The sequence below is a fragment of the Corvus cornix genome, chromosome 22 (genome assembly GCF_000738735.6).
Source record: "Corvus cornix cornix isolate S_Up_H32 chromosome 22, ASM73873v5, whole genome shotgun sequence".
Lineage (NCBI taxonomy): Eukaryota > Metazoa > Chordata > Aves > Passeriformes > Corvidae > Corvus > Corvus cornix.
The window spans coordinates 706,481-724,758 of NC_046351.1; the positions used below are offsets into that span (position 1 = coordinate 706,481).

Here is an 18,278-nt window from a genome sequence, read left to right on the forward strand (position 1 = left end):
GCAGTCGTGGCACGAGTGGGCCCCGGCCCAGCGCCCGCTCCCAGGGCACAGGGGCGGGAGCGGGGCCCTCGCGTCACTTACGGCTCTGTCTATACATATATACATTCAATAATATAGCTTTGAAAAATAGACATTTCCTCTGTATAATATAAAATAGCATTTAGGATCAATCTCAAGTGACATGCAGGAGTGATTAAAGCACGGCTGCAATTCTGGCTGCTGACGGGCAAGGATTGCCTGGAGCCGCCGGCACCGCGGCGGGAAGCTCGGAGCCTCCTCGGGGAGATGGATCGCGCTGTGCCCGGGGGAGCCGGAGCCGCCGGCCGTGCCGCCCACCCCTGCTAGTGCATGTGGTGATTCCCGCAGCGCTGCCACCGCCATGGCCCGAGCAGCTCCGGCCGCGGCTCCCGCAGGAAAACGCTGCGGCCGTTGGTCCTTCCCCACCTTCACACGGTGGTTTCGCTCTTCCACAGGCCTGTCTTCATGCCGGCCACGCTGTCGGCGCTGGCCAGGTTGATGTCGTACTTGCTGCCCTTGAGGCCGCCGTTGTGGCTGCCCACGTTGAGGGGGTACGAGCGGCGCTTCGCCTCCCTCTCGGCGCTGCCGCCCGGCCGCAGGTTGTCCCGGCTGCCGCTCCTCCGGCGAGCCCTCGGCGAAGTCGGGCACCCGCCGCCCGCCGTCGCTGCCCTCCGAGGGGCTGGGCACCGCCTCCCCATCCTGCGCCGCCCGCGGCCCCGCGCGGCCGCCGCTGGCCGGGCTGGTCCTGCCGCTGGGGTAGCTCTCGGAGTGGCTGTTGTGGAGGCTCCCGCTCTCGCTGGACGGGTGGTCCGAGGGGCCCCGCAGCATTTTCAAGCGGTGGTGCTTCCCGTCCCGGCACGGCTTAGTTCTGCCCCGGTGGCTCCTGCGGCCGTGGAGGTTGCTGGTGTGCCTGACGGGCTTCCCGTCGGCAGGGTCCGGCTCCGGGCAGGGCGCCGGGCGAGCGTCCGCCTGGCTCTGGGCTACCTGCAGGTTGGTGAGCTTGCAGCGGCCCCCGGCAGAGCCGGCGCTGCTGGGCGAGGAGGAGGAGGAGGCGCCGGAGCGAGCGGCGTCTGGGTCGCAGCCGATGAAGACCTGCGAGCCGTCCTCTGGCCCCAGCCCGGGGTGGACGTAGGCCTGCATGGGCAGCGCGTTCCGGTACGACGGGCAGCAGGAGAACCAGGAGCTGAGCACGTCCCGGCGCCGCAGGCAGTGATGGACGAAGATGAAGAGCCCCAGCGCCACGGCGGTGACGCCGTAGAGGCAGCTGAAGACGATGTTCAGGTACCAGCGCTGGGACACGGCCATGGCGCCGAACGTCCACAGGGCCACGTACAGAGCGTGGGTGGCCACCAGTGCCCAGAACTGCACCCGCAGAGAGTAGACACCGTCCCCCTCGGGGCAGGGCGGCCCCGAGTGCAGCGTCACCGAGATGGACCCAGAGTCTGTCAGGAGGTCGCTGGTCCCCCCCAGCCGTGGCGGTGGTTCCAGCGGCTCTGGGATGTCTTTCCGGTGTGAGGGTCGGCACTGGAGGCTGAGCCCGGCACAGAGGAAATAAATCCAGGTGACGAGCAGGATGAAAGCCACGGGGACGTAGAAAGCGCCCAGGCTGGGCCGCCACACCAGCCAGCAGCTGTGCGGGAGGAGAGGGGCTCTGAGGGGTCGTGGTGTGGAGCTGCTTGGCACCCCTGCCCTGATGGCACGGGCTCTGTGGAGCCGTGCTCGCTGTCTGGATGATTTTTTCCCAGTATACGGGTAACTCTCGGGAAAAACCTCACCGACCATTTCCCAAACTTCTCCAGATTCCCAGTGCCACCAGTTCCCCTGCCCCAGCAGAGGGAGGCCACCCATGTGGGAGGAATGAAGGATCAAGCAGTGGCACTTACTAGGGGTTGTTGTCATGGTAGTTTTGGATGTTGACAGCTGCTGTGATCCCACAGATGATGAGGGGGATCCCGCCAGCGATCAGGTAGAACCTGGGGGGGGGGGGGGGGAAGTGTCACTGCACACCTGGAGCCCGTGGGAGAGCGCAGGATGGGCTTGTCCAGAAGAGCAAGTCCCACCCCAGCCCCTGGAGATGCCCCCGCGGGGCCGGAGCAAGGGCAAGGAGAGTCCATACCGCAGCATGGGTCTGGGGGCTGCCTGGGACGTGTCCCCGTCCGGCTGCTGCGGCGCCTTCCAGGTCACCTCCTTGTAGAGCACTCGGGCTTTCACTGCCATCCAGAGCAGCGTGGAGAGGGATGAGTAGTGCAAGATGATGCCAACCTGCGGGAGGAGGCCTCGGTTGGGGAGGGGATGCTGCAGACATGGCCGTGCCCCCCAGTCCCTGTCCCACAGGACCCCACGGTGCTGGGCTCTGCCCGGTACCCACGGCCTGGCACACGGCCCGGTAGCCGGTGAGGGTGATGCCTCCTGCGAAGACGGCGGCCGTCATGGCGATGTGGAAGCAGAGGTTAAGCAGCATGTGCCAGCCCTTCCGCGGGATGAGGATGGTGCTGGAAGAGCAAGAGGCACAGTGGGCACCTATGAGCTCCAGCCCGACCCCGGGAGAGCCACAGCTCCCTTCGGCACAAATCCTGCATCTGGGGGGATGCACCAACAGCCTGTCCCTGGCCATGGAGCGTGGCTGGAGGAGGAGATGTACAGGTGCGTGCCTGCACATGGGCGAAGGACCAGGACCCAGGGCACCTGGGGCAGTGCCACTTGCCGGGCAGCACATTCCTGGAGGGTCATCGCCTGAGAACCCATGTCCTAAAGGGCCGTGTCACTGGATGGCCATCCCTGCACACCTTCTCCTGGCTGTTGGCACCTCGGGAGCTCCTCCCGCTGCCCAAAGAGATACCCACCCCAGCACAGCCCGCAGACCCCCACCACAGGCACCGAGATGCTCCCTCACCCGTGGTGGACGATGTAGGTGATGATGGTGGTGAAGAGGCAGAGCAGCAGCACGGCCGTGCAGGTGTACATGGCCGGGTGCAGCACCTCGGCAGCACTTTGTGCCTCGCTGGGGAACCCACTGAGCTCCTGCACAGCACAGCACAGCCCGTGAGACCCCACAGCACCCTCCCTGTGCCCCTGACCCACCCCACCACCCTCCTGCAGCTCCCCCACTCCCCACCGCAGCAACACTCCCACCCTGCTGCTCGCCAGGCACCTACCATGAGCACGGCCACGTTGCTGAGGTGCCGGCAGTGCAGGGAGGTGACATTGGGCTCGCGGGCGGCCAGCTGGCACCCCTCGGCGCTCCAGCCCCCCATGCCTCCCAGCACCTCGAAGTTCCAGTACGCAGCCACGGGGTCCGTGCCCTCCCCGGGGTGTCGCAGGGACACAGCCACTGGCTCTGACAGGTTCCCCACTCCACAGCCATCTGCAGCCACAGAGAAACCTGGTCAGCAGGACAAGTGACGCCCCCAGAGGGGCTGGGCACAGGGGACCCTCCACATCCCACAGGCACACTGCCATCTCCCCATGAGGACCGCGGGGATGCCGCTGCACTGCGGGGGCACCAGCACAATGCCCCAGGGAGCCCCAGAGGGCACCCCCCATGCCGCCCTTACAGGTTCCAGCGTAGATGACGGGGGTGGCCACGCTGCGGCGTTTGCCATCGTCGGCCAGGCGGGAGGAGTTCCCGGTGCTGCAGAAGAGTTTCCCGTTGCGGAAGACCAGCAGCTGGAGCTTGCAGTCGGCCCCCGGCATGGCTGGGACTGGGCTGGCGAAGAGGCTGGGGGGCAGCTGGATGGAGGCCAGGGCGATGCTGTTCTGCGGGTGCACGGTCACTGGTGAGCAGGGGCCAACCCCCAGCCCCCCAACCCCCGGCATTCCTGTACCTTGATGTGGAAGCTGGTCAGGGAGACGTTGGGCCGCCCCGTGGTGCAGCGGAGCCTGAGCTGCTGGTCGGGCATGGGCTCGGCCCCCGGCTCGGCCGAGGGGGGACGTCCTGGGGGGACCCCCTCCCGCCGCTGGAATGCCACGCAGCTCAGCCCCACGTAGCTCTCGGGCTTTACCACGTAAGCCTCGAAGGCGATGTTGCGAGAGTTCTGCCAGGCACAGCACCGTGGGGTGGTCATCAGCCCTGGCACGGGCAGAGACCCCCCTGGCATTGCCAGAGACCCCACACCAGCATCCCACCCACTCCTCCCTCTGCATCCTCCCCCTACCCAGCCCCACCCCATGTTCCCCCTCACCACTGCCATGTGCTGGGAGTTGCTGCCCAGTGTGTGGGCTGCGATCCTCTCCAGGGAGCGCACGATGCTGGAGCAGGCCTTCTCCTCCTTCTGAGACATCCACAGGATGTGGTCGTCCACCAGCATGATGTTGCTGGCCATCTCCACAATCACGTCTGTCAGCTGGGGACAGCAAGCGGCTCTGCAAAGAGCTACCGCCGTCCCCCGTGGAAATCCCCCAATTCATGCTTTTCCACCCCAAAAGCACCAGGCTGCACTGGGGCAAGCAGGGGACACCCGCAGTGCTCATTACCTGCTTGATCTGGTCCACGTAGCCAATAAACTTCTCTATCATCTGGGCCACATAGAGAACATCAACCATGTCTGAGAAGTTGGCTGCCTCGGCCGTGTAGACGCGGAGCTGGTGGGCCAGGGTCAGGGCGTTGGAGGCGTTGATGGGCATCTGCAGGGCGGCACGGCCACGGCGGGGCCACGGTCACCGGCTGTGCCCCCTCCGGCCCAGCCGAGCCCCCGGGCCCCCCACTCACCAGCACGAAGGTGTAGAGCACTCGGGTGATGTCGTTGGTGTAGAGGCAGTGGGAGTAGTCGCCCTCCTCCCAGCGCCCGGTGCGGTCGCAGCGCCGCCACGCCCTGCTTCTCGCCCGCCGAGCCCGCGCCCGCCGGCCCCGCGGCGAACGGGTGCTGCAGGCAGGGCTGATAGGCCGTGATCCCTGCCAGGGTGCGGGGCCACCTGCGGGCACCAGCGCACAGTGACCGCGGGGCACCCGCCACCAGCAGCCCCGCCCCGAGCCTGCTCCCCCGTGCGGCCCCTGCGCAGCGCCACCCGCACCTCCTCCGCAAGCCGCCGCCGCCGCCGGGCTCTGGGGACGCTCGTGTGATGCTCCCCCAAAAGCCCCCATTCTCTCCAATCCCGAATCCCACTCGGCTCCGGCAGCGCAGGGGGAAGCAGCGGGCGGGGGGGGGGGGGGAGGGTACCGCTAATTTAAGCCACATTGACTGTGCCAGTAATTTCTATTCCGTAAGGGCCCCGCCGGGGTTATGGCGGGCGCCCGGAGCCTTTCGTCTCGTGCCAGAGAAATTCCAACACCTCTGCTGCTGGAGCCAGGCTGCGCCGCCGGCACGGGAAGCCCTTCAAAAGCGCCCGCGCTCCCCGCGGCCGATAATCGCTACCAGACGCGCGGTCACCTGCGGCGAGGAGAGGCCCCCGCACGCACCGCTCGCTGTCCATGCGGCACCGGCCACGGGTGTCCCCCCCGCCACAGCACTTGCGCCACCGCGGTCCCCACCTGAAGTCCCCGCGGTTGTTGGTGACCCGCTCGGCAGGGCAGTAGGATGCGGAGGTCTCCAGCACCACGATCTCCACCTTCTTGCTGACGTTACCCTGGGAGGTGGAGACGGCGCATTCCCACTCGCCGTTGGCGGAGACGTGGATGTTGGAGAGGATGAGCTCGCTGCGGGCAGAGGAGACGGGCTGGCGCGGCGGGGCTACCCCACGGCGATCACCCAAGCTTGGGGGCGTGGGGACACACGCCATGAAGCACCGCAGGTACCCACACTCGGCAGCCCACCCACGGCACTTGGTACCGACAAACCTGTGAGCCCTGTGCCCACGAGTGTCCGTCCCTGTCCCCATCCCCATGTGGTCTCTATTGCCATCCCCATCTCATTTTCATCCCTGTCCCCATCTCATCCCCATCCCATCCCAATCTCTGTCCCCATCTCTATCCCAATTCCATCTCCATCCCAATCTCATTCCCATCCCATTCCCATCCCTATCCCTTACCTGGTGATGAAGGTGCAGTCATGGATGAGGCTCTCCTCCACGATGATGCCCGTCTGCTCATCCTCCTCCACGGGCTCGCGGTTGTGGAACCACCGGATCTGGGTGCTGTTGTCCAGGTACGTGGCCGTGCACTGGAAGGGCAGCCGGTCGCCCTGGAAAACCACCTGGCGCAGCGACGGGATGAGGTGGTGGGTGTGCAGCTCCGGGGCTCCCGCTGCAGGGGACACAGGTGAGCCCGCGCCGCCGCCGCCGCCGCCGCCCCCGCCCCGGCCCCGGCTCACCGCAGCGGAGCTGCCCGTCCCGCGCCCCGCGCAGGGCGATGCCGCGCAGCTGCCGGGGGAACGCGCACGCCGTCCGCTCCGAGATCTGCGCCAGGCGCTCGCGGGCCCAGGGCAGCACCCAGCGCAGGTTGCAGTCGCACGTCAGGTACTCGGTGGCAAAGTCCCTGCAAGGGATGGTGTCACGGGGCACCTGCAGGGCTGGGGCACCCACCAGCCCTGAGACCCCCGGCAGGGGCCTCCCTGAGCGCTGAAATCCCAGGGCACCAACTCACACAACTTTAAGGGAGGGGAGCTCGTCAAAAACACCGGGCGGGAGGCTGGAGAAGATGTTTCCGGACATGTTCCTGTGGGACAAGAGAGAAAGATGGCATGGAGGGGGCCAGGGAGCTGCTGGGAGAGGGGACACCTCCCAGGTCCCTTGTTGTGCCCACACACCCCCTCACTGTCAGGAGACAGGGGACAGGGCTGGCCAGGATGTCCCCAGGGAGCTACTTACAGTCGGAGGAGGTTGGGGAGCCCCTGGAAGACGCTGGCACTCAGGCAGCCGATGCGGTTGTTGGAGAGGTCCCTGCAAGGCGAGTGAAGGGGCCATCAGGGCTGGCACTGCCCCACTGTCCCCGTTGTCGTCCCCAGGGCCAGCCCGGTGTGGTCCGAGGGGCTGCACCGGCACTTACAGCCGCTTCAGCTCAGGGAGGCCGAGGAAGGCACCGGGCTGAACTGTGCTGATCAGGTTGTTCTTCAGGTCCCTGTGGGGAGACAGACACAGATCTTGGGGGTGCGCTGTGGGGAGCCCCGTCCCCAGGAGACGCAGCACGGGGAGGCCGAGGCCACGAGCACACCCGTTCCACCCCCAGCCCCCATCTCCTTCCTTGCCCCCCCCCCCCCCCCCAGGTACTGCCAACCCCCTGCGAGGGCCTCATTAACACTTTTCCATCCCATTTCTCTCTCGTTATCTCTCCGAGGGATGCAGGGAAGGCGCGAGGCTCCCCGCTGCTCCGGGGGGAATGCCAGCCCCTCGGCACACCCTGGGTGCCCTGCGGAGCACCGAGGGTCCCTGCACGCTGGCACTGGCTGCTGGCATTGGCCCCGCATTGCTTCCAGAACAGCGGTATCCCGGCGGGTTATCTCCTGTTGCGGGATAAGAGCAGGGCTCTGCGGCCCTCAGGAAGCTCGTTTGAGCAATTAGCCTGATCAGGGGCTCGCCTGGCACAGCCGCGCGGGGTGGCTGCCGACAGAACGGGGAGCGCTGGTGGCATCGGCCACTCTGTCCAGCCCCTGGGACCCGAGGCAACTTCTGCTGAGCACCGGCGCTGTCCGGGAGAGGAAATGGGATCCATATGGATCCGTGTTTATTTATAGCAGTCTCCACGGGCTCATCGCTGGGTCTCCCGCTGCTCTGCCTGCGGCCCTCGGGACACCCCGTGAACCACAGCCCCGCTGGAGGGCCACAAACCAGTGCCCAGGATGGGGAGCGGAGCAGCCCCTTCCAGCAGGCCCGGGGTGCGGGGGGGAGTCCCGCCGGAGAGGCGAGAGGGGCCCCTCAGGGAGAGGAAACGCAGCCGGCGTCATCCCGGCCCTTCTCGGCTGATGCAACGGCCCTGCCCACGCCTGCCTTTCCCAGCGTTCCTGACGGACAAACGCAGGTCCTGGCAGCGGCCGGCGGTGCAGGCAGGCGTGCGGGCAGGTGTGCACAGGTGAGCGCCGGTGCTGAAGGAACAGCTCCGCTCACCTGCACCGCCCCCGCCAGCACCCGCCGCACCGACGGCAGTCCCGCTGCCGACATCCACCCCACACACACCCGTCCCGCAAACCCCGCCTGTTTGCGCCAGGAGAGACCATCGGCACCAGCCCCCTGCCCCGCTGCGTGTCCCAAGGACTCCCACGCCCCAGAACACCCCCAGCACACCCTGCCAGCCAAAACGCATCCACTGACAAAACTTGCGGCCCCTGGCTCAGGTCTGGGGGGGTCTGGGTGCTGCAGGGACCACCAGCCGGGGATGGGACCCACCAGGGACCGTGCTGGGGCCCAGGGGTTTGCAGCCAGCCCGGCGCTTGGCCAGGGGCAGCCTTCCTCACTCAGGCACTTCCTCCCGCGGGCCACGGCCGGGGCTGCTGCTGATTTCCGATAAGGCTCCTCTCTTTCTCTGCTCTGCGCATTTGCCTTTGCATTTCCTCCCGTCCCGAGCCCCCTCCTCCCCCAGCCCCGGCGGGGTGAGCTGCAGGCGTGAGAGCCAGCAGTGGCTCAGTGCCACGTGTGCATGGGGACACCCCGCCACCACACGTGCATGGAGACCCCAATGACCACGAGTGCACTGAGATCCCCACTGCAGCAAACCAAGGACCTGAGCCATCCTGATTCACCGCCCAGAGCACGCTGGGCTGCACCCGCTGCAGCCCAGCAGACAGACAGACAGATGGACTGAGTCCATCCTTGTCCCTGCTGTCACCCAGCGAGCCTCCTCGCATCTCCCCGGGGCCGTTCCCAAGAGGGGCCCTGCTAATGAGCGCTCGCGGCCGCCGCCGCATACCGTCCCCACTCAGACTCATTAATCTCATTACGCCGCTACAAATCACTGGAGATGCCAAGCCCGAGGGGAGGTGGTCCTTGGGGGCACCGCTGACATCCAGGGAATGGGTTCTCCCCATTATGCTGGGACTCCAAAGCACCCACGGTGGGTAGCCAGGGTGGGTGGGGGCCTTGCCAGCCCCAGGATGAGAAGCGAGGGGCCCCGCAGCCCCACGGTGTCCCCGCCTTGCCAGCACGGGCTCCCCATGGGGCACGTCTGTGCTGCGGCCCCAAACCGACCCGATGAAAACAATTATGGCTCCTGTCGAGGGCAATCAGGCGCGGCACAGTGCAATGTGGCCGGCCGGGGTGGGGGAATGCTGCCCACCCCCCCCCCCAGGCCTCCTCTGACCCCGTGGTGAGCAGGAGGTGACCTGGGGCGGTTGCTCTCCCAGGACATGGCGACCTTTAGGGGCACACGGGGGCTGCAGATCCATGGCCCTCCCCAGCTGTGGCCCCCCGGCTGCGCCACGACTCGTCCCCTGTGTCCCATGATCCCTCCCGTTCATGAGGGTGCAGTGCCTGGAGCAGGAGGTGACCCCACACCTCGACCCGTGCTGGGGAGGACTCAGCTATGTGGGATGGTGTCCCTAAGGTGACTGCTTTTCACTCACCCCAAAAACAGTCCCGTGGGGATTTCCACGGGAGCCCACACAGCGCAGGAATGTGCGAGACCCTCGCAGGGCCATGGCAGGGAACAAAACGCCCTCAGTGCTGGTCCCTGTGCCTGCATACCTACAGATCAAACCCATATGGGGGCCATAAATCTCCCCTCCTCACAGCTCCCTCCATAGAGATGCCTTTCACGGAGAGATAAGAAAGTTGACTTTGTTCGGGGGGACAATGTCGCTTTTCATACTGGCCCTCACGGAGCGCGGCCCCCCGGTACCTCCCGCCCCACGGCAGCTCCCGGGGTCCCTGCGATGCCCGTGGGTGCCAGTGGCAAATTCTGCGCTGTGGTGCTGGTCCTGCTGCAGCACATCAGGAGTCGAAAGCGAGTGATGGTGCTGCCATCCACCGTGGAAGCCCTGTCTGCATCCCACTGCCCTCTACCCTCCTGCCCGACCCTCACTCACAGCTTCTCCAGAGCCCGCAGCCCGAAGAAAGAGCCGTTCTCCAGCACCGTGATCTTGTTGTTGCTCAGCAGCCTGTGGGAAGAGCAGAGGGAGAGGGGCAGCCCCGTTACCTGACCTGTCACAGACCCCCAGCCGTGCCCTGGTGACCCAGGAGGGGAGTAAGGACAGGCAGACCCCCACAAGATGCCACTGCCCTGGTGGTGCCACTGCCCTGGTGGTGCCACAGGGACAGGCTTGCGTGGCCAGGTGGGAGCATGGAATGCAATGGCCGTGTTGGGACGCAGAAGCTGTGCTGGGATGCTCTGCGTGGTCTCCATGCCATGGACCACCTGGACTGACTGCCACGGGATCCCCGTGCTGGCTCCTGGGGCATCACCTTGGTGCAAGGAATTACACGTGCAGGAGATGACCCCCGCCCCAGCACCAAGAGGACACCCCAAGGACCTGCAGCCAGGAGGGGGCCGCCTGCTCCTGATGGTCATGGCATTGTGGCTATCCCAGCAAGGACATTTTATCCCAAAATGAACAGCTTTGCTGACCAAAGGGCCCCTTGTGGGGTGATGGGAGAGGACGGAGGGCGCCAGCACCCGACGATTCAGCCAGGAGCTCATTAAAGCTCATCAGTGCAATTAGCAGAGCCAGACCCAGCTCTCGGGGACCAGCGTTGGCTCCCCGGAGCTCCCGTACGGCCCCGTGGGCACCGGCGACGCCAGCGCCGGCAAAGCGACCCGGAGACGGAGCGGGGGCAGGCGGCAGCCGGGCCGGGAGGGCATCCTGGAGCCCTGGCCGGGGGGAGCCGCGGGAAAAAAGGGCTCATTGAGGGCCGGGCCGGGGCTGTTTACACACGGGCGGGCTCGGCGGCCGGGCTGAATGGCCGCTGTGTGCTGCAGCCCGGCCCCTCCGGACGCGCTGCCCGCGGAGCCGCCGCCGCGCTCGGTTCGGGGCAGGACCGCGACCGGGACGTGCAGCCCCCCGCAGGCCGGGTGGGAGGGAAGGGCCGGGGTCTGGCAGCGCAGCCCCCGCATCCTGTGCTAATGAGGAGCCGCCACCGGGCACCGGCGCGCCCGCGGGGCCCTCGACCCGGCCGGCGGGGAGCGGAAACGTCCGGCGGCCCCGACAGCTGCAAATTGCTTCCACACGCCGGCGGCCGGAGCTGCCACGGCCAGGGCCATGTCTGACCCTCTCCTCCCTGCCGGGAGCATTCTTTGCCAAGGCTCGGCTCTCCCCAGCAGCGACCACCGGTGCCGGCTCAGCCCAGGACCCTTCCCAGAGCAGGGGACAGCTTCCGGGGATGTTTCCATCGCTCCTGGCAAAGCCCCAGCAGCCCATGGCGCGCCCCAGTTCCCCGTCACGGCCATCGGTGGGGGCTGTTGCTCAAGGCCGTGCGGGCCCCAAGGGCTCCAGGAGGTTTTCATTCCAGCGGCAGGAGATTTCACAACCCACAGCACGGGCTGTGCGGGGAGATGCAGCTGTGGCTCCAGCGTGGTGGCAGAGCCGGCAGGGCCGGAGCACCAGACCTGCACCGCACTGGGAACGCGGCCCTCGGCTGACCCCCGGGGACGGTCGCTCTCCTCACAGACCCCCGGCACCATCCGCACCTCTGCCCTAACACCACAGCTCCAGCCTTAAAAGGCAACGCTCCTGGCTTCCAGCAGGAGCGGCTGCCCCCGTGATCTGCAGCCAGCGACACCCTCCCCGGGGGTACCTCGGCCGAGGGCAAAGCCACCCCTGGAGCCCCTCCAGAAAAAGGCCGGGACCCCACACGGTTCAGGGCACCCTGAGCTGTGGGTGCTGCCCAGGTCTGTCCTTTCTCAAGGAGAAGAGATCCTTGACTAAAAGGAGGGGTTGGCACAAAAAGGCTGTGCTGACAGTGACAGTTTGCCCAAAACTTTTCTTCCTGGCAGAATTCTTCCTGGGTAGGGATCCTGGCTCTTTTCTTCCCTGTCCCACAGAAGCCATCTGGGTCGCACTCCCCAGTTACAACCCACATCCTCCAACACGGGTTTGTTTTGTTTTCTCTAGTTTCATGGATATTATGTTCCAAATTGTTTTCTATTTGGGTTTTTGGGGTTTTTTTTTGGTTTGTTTTTTTTTTTTTTTCTTTTTTTCCCCAGGAAGTTCTCATCAAGCTTCACGGCACTTTCCATTCCCACATGTCCACAGGCAGCAGAGCCGTGTGTGGGTCCTTGGCACTGTCCCTTTGCAGGATATTAACTGAGAACCCCCAAAATGGGATCCCACACAATGGGATCAGTGTGCCCACGAGGCCACCCCAGCCCAGCACACGGGGGTCATGGGCCAGCAGCCCCTGAGCCACACTGGGAGCCCAGCTGTCGGCACGTGGGGATGGACCTGGAGCCCCCCACTGCATTTCAAACTCTGAGAGCTGTCCCTGGGAGGAGGGATCAGCCGGGGGGAAGGGGATGGAGGGCTGTAAGCCAAGCTACTGCCCCCAGCTCACCGAGGCCAAGCAGCTGTCGGTGGGCTGGGAGATCCGGGCAGGGGTTGCAGTGGCTTCCCATATGCTCACCGAGGCCCGGGGGTGCAGAGGGGACCCAGTGCCCTCACATCCCACCCATCAGCAGGCTTGGCAGGCCATGGAAACAGAGCTGTGGCCTTTGGAGCTGTTACTCAGCTCCGGCCCCAGGCTGGGACCCCTCAGCTCAGCAAGAGAACCCCCAGTCCAGGCTTGGAGCGATGTGCCTGGAGGGAGGGCTGGGGATCCCTCTCACCAACCCAGCTGTCTCCATGCCACTCCAGAATCCTCCCGCCTGGAACGGCACCTCCATCCTGCCCGGTGCCCTGAGACCCTCCGGCCGCACGGAGCGTGGGCGGGCGGGGGGCTCCTGCCGGGGACAGCCCCGCCACGGGGACAATAATCGGCTAATTGAGCGGTGGCTGGAAAAGTCCCTCTGGACAATGCGGGGATTAAGGACTGGAGCATGAAGTCAAATGGAAACGATGGGGGATGCGTGGTGGGGATGGCAGGGGGAGCCCCAAGGAACACCCTCCCATCCCGGGGGATCTAGGCCTGGAAGGGGTGCAGCATCCGTGCTCCAGGACTATGGGGGCTTGGAGCCTGCGAGGCTGCCGGCAGGGAGATACAGTTCCCTTCTTCTTCTTCTTCTCCTCTTTTTTCATCTCAAAAAGAGGAGCCAAAAGTGAAAAAAACAAGATTGTTTTTTCAAGCGTGCTGGAATCCACTTGGATAAATAACAGCTCCAGAAACTGGGCTGCTGAAACAATAAACTTCCTCTGGACCCAACCAAAAAAGGACGCGGGGAGACGGTGGCTCCCCAGCCTGGGCAGGGCAGGCAGCGGCGCGGGGGTTCCTGGGGGGGCCGCGGTGGGGGTGGGGGCCCGGCCCGGCTCTGCTCTCCAAGTGCATTAATTCAAAGCATATGCCCGGAGCAGATACGGCACAGGCTGCGCCCTGAGCATGGCTCGCTGCTCTGCACAGGGATTTCGGGAAGAGAAAAGAGGGGCCCCGGGGCTGGCGAGAGGTGCTGAAGGCTCTGGCAATGAGAAAGGTTCTGGAGGTGGCAGTATCACAGGGGGGGCACGCAGCAACCCAGAGGGACCCCACAGAATCCCAGCGGGACTATGCAGCGTCCCAGAGGGACCCACAACATCCCAGGGGGGAACCCACATTCCAGGAAGGACCCCACAGTTCCCAGAAAGAACCTTGCGTTCCGAGGGGAACCCTACAGCGTCCCAGAGGGGACCCCACAGCATCCCGGAGGGGACCTCGCATCTTCCAACCCAATGGGGCTGGAGAACCAAAGACCTGGCAGGGATCCCCCCTCCCTGCTTTGTTTGGGTGCTCAGGGGCTCTTCCCCTCCCTGTGCCATGCCTGGGCGTTTCCTCCAGCCTCACGTCACGCCGGGCTATTTCGGATGGTGAAAATTATTGTTCCAAGCCTCGGCTTTTGTTAGCACAGGAAAAATAAGCCCCGGAGAGAGGGCAAAGCCTCCAGAGCTGGCCTGGGCCGGGATGCTCCGACTCACCAGGCAGCACCACGACCTGCAGCCCCTGGAAAACCCAAACCTGATGGAGCTGCAGCCCAATAAACAACAAATAAAAAGCTGAAGAAGGCTTGAGAAAGGAACCATCTGCAGGGCCCGGGATAGAGCGGCCTTGGAGCGGGGAGTTCAAGTAGAACTGGAAATTGGTCATAAGTCAAAGCCCTCTATTCCCTGCAGACAATCTGTAATTTCAGTGCAATCAAGCTGTGCACATAAATGAGGCCTGTGCTGGGATTCCACATCTGGAAGAGGTTTGGGCTCCCGCCCGTGTGACAGCGGGGCTGGCCGAGGCTCTCCAGCTCTCGTTAGGGATATGGCGCTTTTTCCATCAGGCGATTAGCACAGGGGTCAGCTGGGGGGGATTAAAGCCTTGTTAATCCCTGTCTGCAGCACCCCGGCACCTCACAGCCACGCTGGAGGGACAGCCCCGAGAGGTGCCAAATCCCCTGGTCCTAACTGGAGCAGGATGTGGGGCTGGGGGCCACACTGCGCCCCAGGCTGCACTGGTGCCAGTCCTGCCAAAACAGCCAGGCCACCTCGCCAGGGCCACGAGTCAGAGCGGGGTGAGAACCCCGTGCACCAAGGCTGGCACCCCTCCTTCCTCCCTGCAGGGAGCTGGGCACAGGAATTAACCTGGGTGTGAACTGGGGCGGGTGTTGGAGGGCACACACCGTGTAACGTCTGCTGGGGCTGCAGGGGGTTGTGAGCATCACCCCCTCCCCACACCCACAGCCATCGCTGGAGATCCCTGCGAGGGCCCAAGGGAAGAGCAAGGAGACACAGCTCCGCTCAGCAGACACTCCCCATCAGACACCAACGTGTCCCCGGGACTCTGGGACCATGGCCGAGCCCAGCAGTGGCCGCAGGGCAGGTCCTGGGGCCACAGGCATCCCTCATCCCTTGTCCTTTGTCCCTCATCCCTGCTCTGCCTGTCCGTGGGCTGCGGTGCCAGCGCGCATTTCTCAGGCGTGGGGGGTAAATGTGCAGCAGCTGCCGCGGAGGCAGCGCAGGATTCCTCAGCACAGGCCTAATAATTAAAGATAAATAAAGCGAGAGTGTGGGAAAAAGCCAAATGAGAGGCGGGATGAGGGACCCACAGGGTGACAGAGCTCCAGCCACTGAAGCTTCTCTGGCCACCTGCCTGTCCCCAGCCACTGCCTGGACAGCTGGACCTGCGGCCGAGCCAGGGTCCCTCCCGCGCTGGCGGCTGCTGGGAAGAGCCTCCCCGGTGCACAGCACTCAGGCACGCCCGATTCCAGGCTGGACCGGATGAGCGCTGGAACATGGCTCTGCTTTGAAGCGTTACTGCCCCAAACACATTTCCTGCAGCACAGGCAACAGCAGTGCCGAGCACCCGGGGAGACAGAGGGGACCTGAGCACGCCGGGGCACAGACAGGACCTGGACCCCCGGGGCACGTGTAGGAGCCCTGCTCAGACCCAGCTCACCCGCAGAATTCAAGATTCGGCTGTCCCCAGCAGGACGTCCCCAAGGCACGTGCAGCCCTTGCCACATTCCCGGGCCCCTCCACTCCCTGCTCGCACCCCAGTGGCTCCAGGAGACGCTCCCAAAGTCAGAGCCTCTGGTTTTGATTGTTCCATCTGGAAAGGGTTTGGAATAAATCATGTTTACTGCGCGAGAGCAGAGCCAGGGTCACCGCATATTTGTAGGTTTCTGCCTATGCCTGTAGGTTTCATGTCACGTTTTAGTGGGATCGTGTAATGCCCTAATGCTTCTGCACGGTCATCCCGGCCCCTCCGAGGGGGCCCTCGGCACAGCCCCCACTGGGAACAGCTGGGGAGGGCACTGGAGCAGGCATGGGATGGGATGCTTTTCCCAAATGCAAACTGACAAAGGACTAAACATCCCTGCGAGCGTTTGCGCGGGGCTGACATACGAGGAAGGGCCATATGAGGAAAGACACGAAGAGCAAAGCTCACGAGTGTGATGGAGAGCCCAGCTGTCACCTGCCTGAGGCCCCCCAGTGTCCCCCGCCGAGGGAAGCCCAGGACACCCCTCAGTGCTGCTGTTCTGGGACAATTTATGCTTTTAATGTGACCGTTGCACTCAGACCCTGCTCACGGCACCATCCTGTAGCCCCGGCGTGTTCCATGCCTGCACTCCTCACGGGGACGCTGGTGCCAGCGGTGTCACCTTCGCTGCCACCATCACCCCAAACCAGAGCAGCAGCAACACGCCCCAGCGGGTTCGAGGATGTGAGAGCAGACAGGACGAGGCAGCCCCCAACCCCAATCCTCTGCAGCGTCCAACCAAACCCACCCGAGGAGGGGAAGGTGGGAGCCACGACCATGGGCAGGCTGGCATGGGCAGGAAGCACAGCCACCCCGACGGGACAACACTCCGGGTGAAAGCGACGTTCCCCCCGGCTGCAGCGCTGCCAGCCCAGTCTTCAATCCAGATTTTAATTCAAACATCTCCTCTGGAGTTATAAATAAACCCTGCAGCGAGCAGCGCGCGGCTGCCAGCTCCAGCCGAGCCCCAACCCCCTGCACGGGGGCCGCGAGGAAGAGGAGCCTTCACGGATCAAGCAGCAGCTTTAGACCCTTTGCACAAACCCCGAACCCATTAACCGCTCCTGATCGCTGCTCAGTAAATATTTCCAGGGACAACAGTCACTTTCAAACAAAAACAGGCTTCCCAGCACTCAGAAACGCTGCGGAGGGAAGCAGGAGAAGGAGCCCGTTTCCTGGATTTCCAGCTCACGTCCACACCAGCCCCGCGCTGCCGCCGCGCCGTAGGGACAGCGGGGTCCCCTCGGAGTCCAGCGCCACAACACCCCTATAACGCGATTTGAGCCACGTTACACAGCACCGAGCGACGCTTCCGCTGGTGCAGAGCAGCTTATTGAGAGAAAAAAGTAACTTCATCGCGCTCCCGACCCCACGGGGCTTCACCCCCGGTCTCCGTGTCCCCGGTTCCCGTGTCCCCGCCAGCACCTGCCCGCCACGGGGCGACCCGGGGATCCCCCGCCGCGCAGCTCCAGCACGGAAAGGGCTCAGCGCGATCCACGCGTGGGTTCTCGTCCCGCTCAGGGGGCCCCGGGGCAGCAGCGCCCGGCCGGGGCGGCGCGGGGCAATGCCGGGCCGGAGGGAGATGCCCGGGGAGACGCCGGGGACTGGGGGATGCCCGGGGCCGGGTGCGATGCCCCTGACGGTGCCGGTCGCGGTACTCACAGCGTGACGGTGCCCTCGGGAAGCAGGCGCGGCTCGGGCGGCACGGGGAGCCCCCCGCCGCTGCAGACCACCCTCCGCCGAGGCGCGCCGGGGCCGCCGCCCGCCTTGGCCCGCTCGGCCGCGCACTTGCAGCCCAGGCTGAGCGCGGGGCAGCTCCGCGCACCGGCCCCGGGGCCGCTCAGTGCCGCCGCCAGCAGCACCAGCGCCGCCGCCCGCCGCATGGCCCCGGCCCCGGGCCACGGCTACGGGCTCCGGCTCCGCGCCCGCCGCCGCCCCGCTCCCCGGGGCGGCTCCGGCGGCGCCGCCTCCCCCGCTCGCCGCGCTCCGCCGCCGGCCCTGGCACCTCCCCCGGCCCGCCCCGGCCCGCCCCGGCCCCGCCGAGGGCAGCGGCTCGGCCCCCCCCGACGGCACCGGCGTGGAGGAGCGGGGGAGACCCACAAGGAGCAGAGCGGGACTGCCGCGGGCAGGGGCCGGAGCCCCGTGGGGTCTCCACGGACCAGAGCTGGGGATCTGCGCTCCCCCCGGAGGGCTCCGGCTGCTCCCCACCCCGGGGCCGAGCTGGAGCCCTGCGTGGGTCAGAGCCCACGCGGTCCACGCGGACAGCCTGCGGTGCCTCGCTGTGACATCCCGGCCGTGACAAGCACAGGGTGCCGTGTCCAGAGTGGGGACACACACGCGGGCCCAGCAGATCCTCTGCATACGGGAGTTCTGCGGTCTCCCGCTGCTCCCCGGGACCCCGCGCCGCGGAGGAACTCCCTGCAGAAACTCACACAGTTCACTCCCAGCCTCTGCTCTGCAGTGAGCACTCGTCCCCCTCGGCTTCCCTGTTTGCTTCACTGCTTTTCACACTAAGTTCAATATTTTTCTTCCCGCTCCCCCCTCCCACGTCCCCGCTCCCTCTCGTCTGCCCGGGGCTCGGCTTCTCCGAGGCCACGGCTCGCTGCAGCGTCAAATCAAAAGGGATCAAAAGCCGGCAATGAAGTCTGTGGGACCTCGTACCAGGGAGAGGACAAAAAGGGTCATGGAAGGACAACAAGACCTCGCTGGGAGTGCGGTTTCTCTCCAGGACCAATAGTTCCTGGAGGGGAAAAGAAATTTACTCCTCTCTCCAAATAAATGCAACTCGCCGTGGCAGTGGGCACCGAGGAGCAGAG

General features: G+C 65.5%; 1 protein-coding gene across 1 annotated transcript; it reads right to left on the reverse strand.

Moving 5' to 3' along the window:
• Positions 1-353: 353 nt before the first annotated feature.
• Positions 354-17,345, reverse strand: ADGRA2 (adhesion G protein-coupled receptor A2). The gene is given in 21 exon segments (XM_039564312.1): positions 354-647; positions 649-1,648; positions 1,902-1,991; positions 2,135-2,280; positions 2,387-2,510; positions 2,912-3,039; positions 3,174-3,382; positions 3,573-3,774; positions 3,843-4,052; positions 4,200-4,361; positions 4,492-4,641; positions 4,727-4,828; positions 4,830-4,929; positions 5,486-5,650; positions 5,983-6,196; positions 6,264-6,427; positions 6,536-6,607; positions 6,760-6,831; positions 6,938-7,009; positions 9,906-9,977; positions 17,125-17,345. Coding segments are annotated over 21 exon segments (3,876 nt in total). The 3' UTR covers positions 354-446.
• Positions 17,346-18,278: the final 933 nt, after the last annotated feature.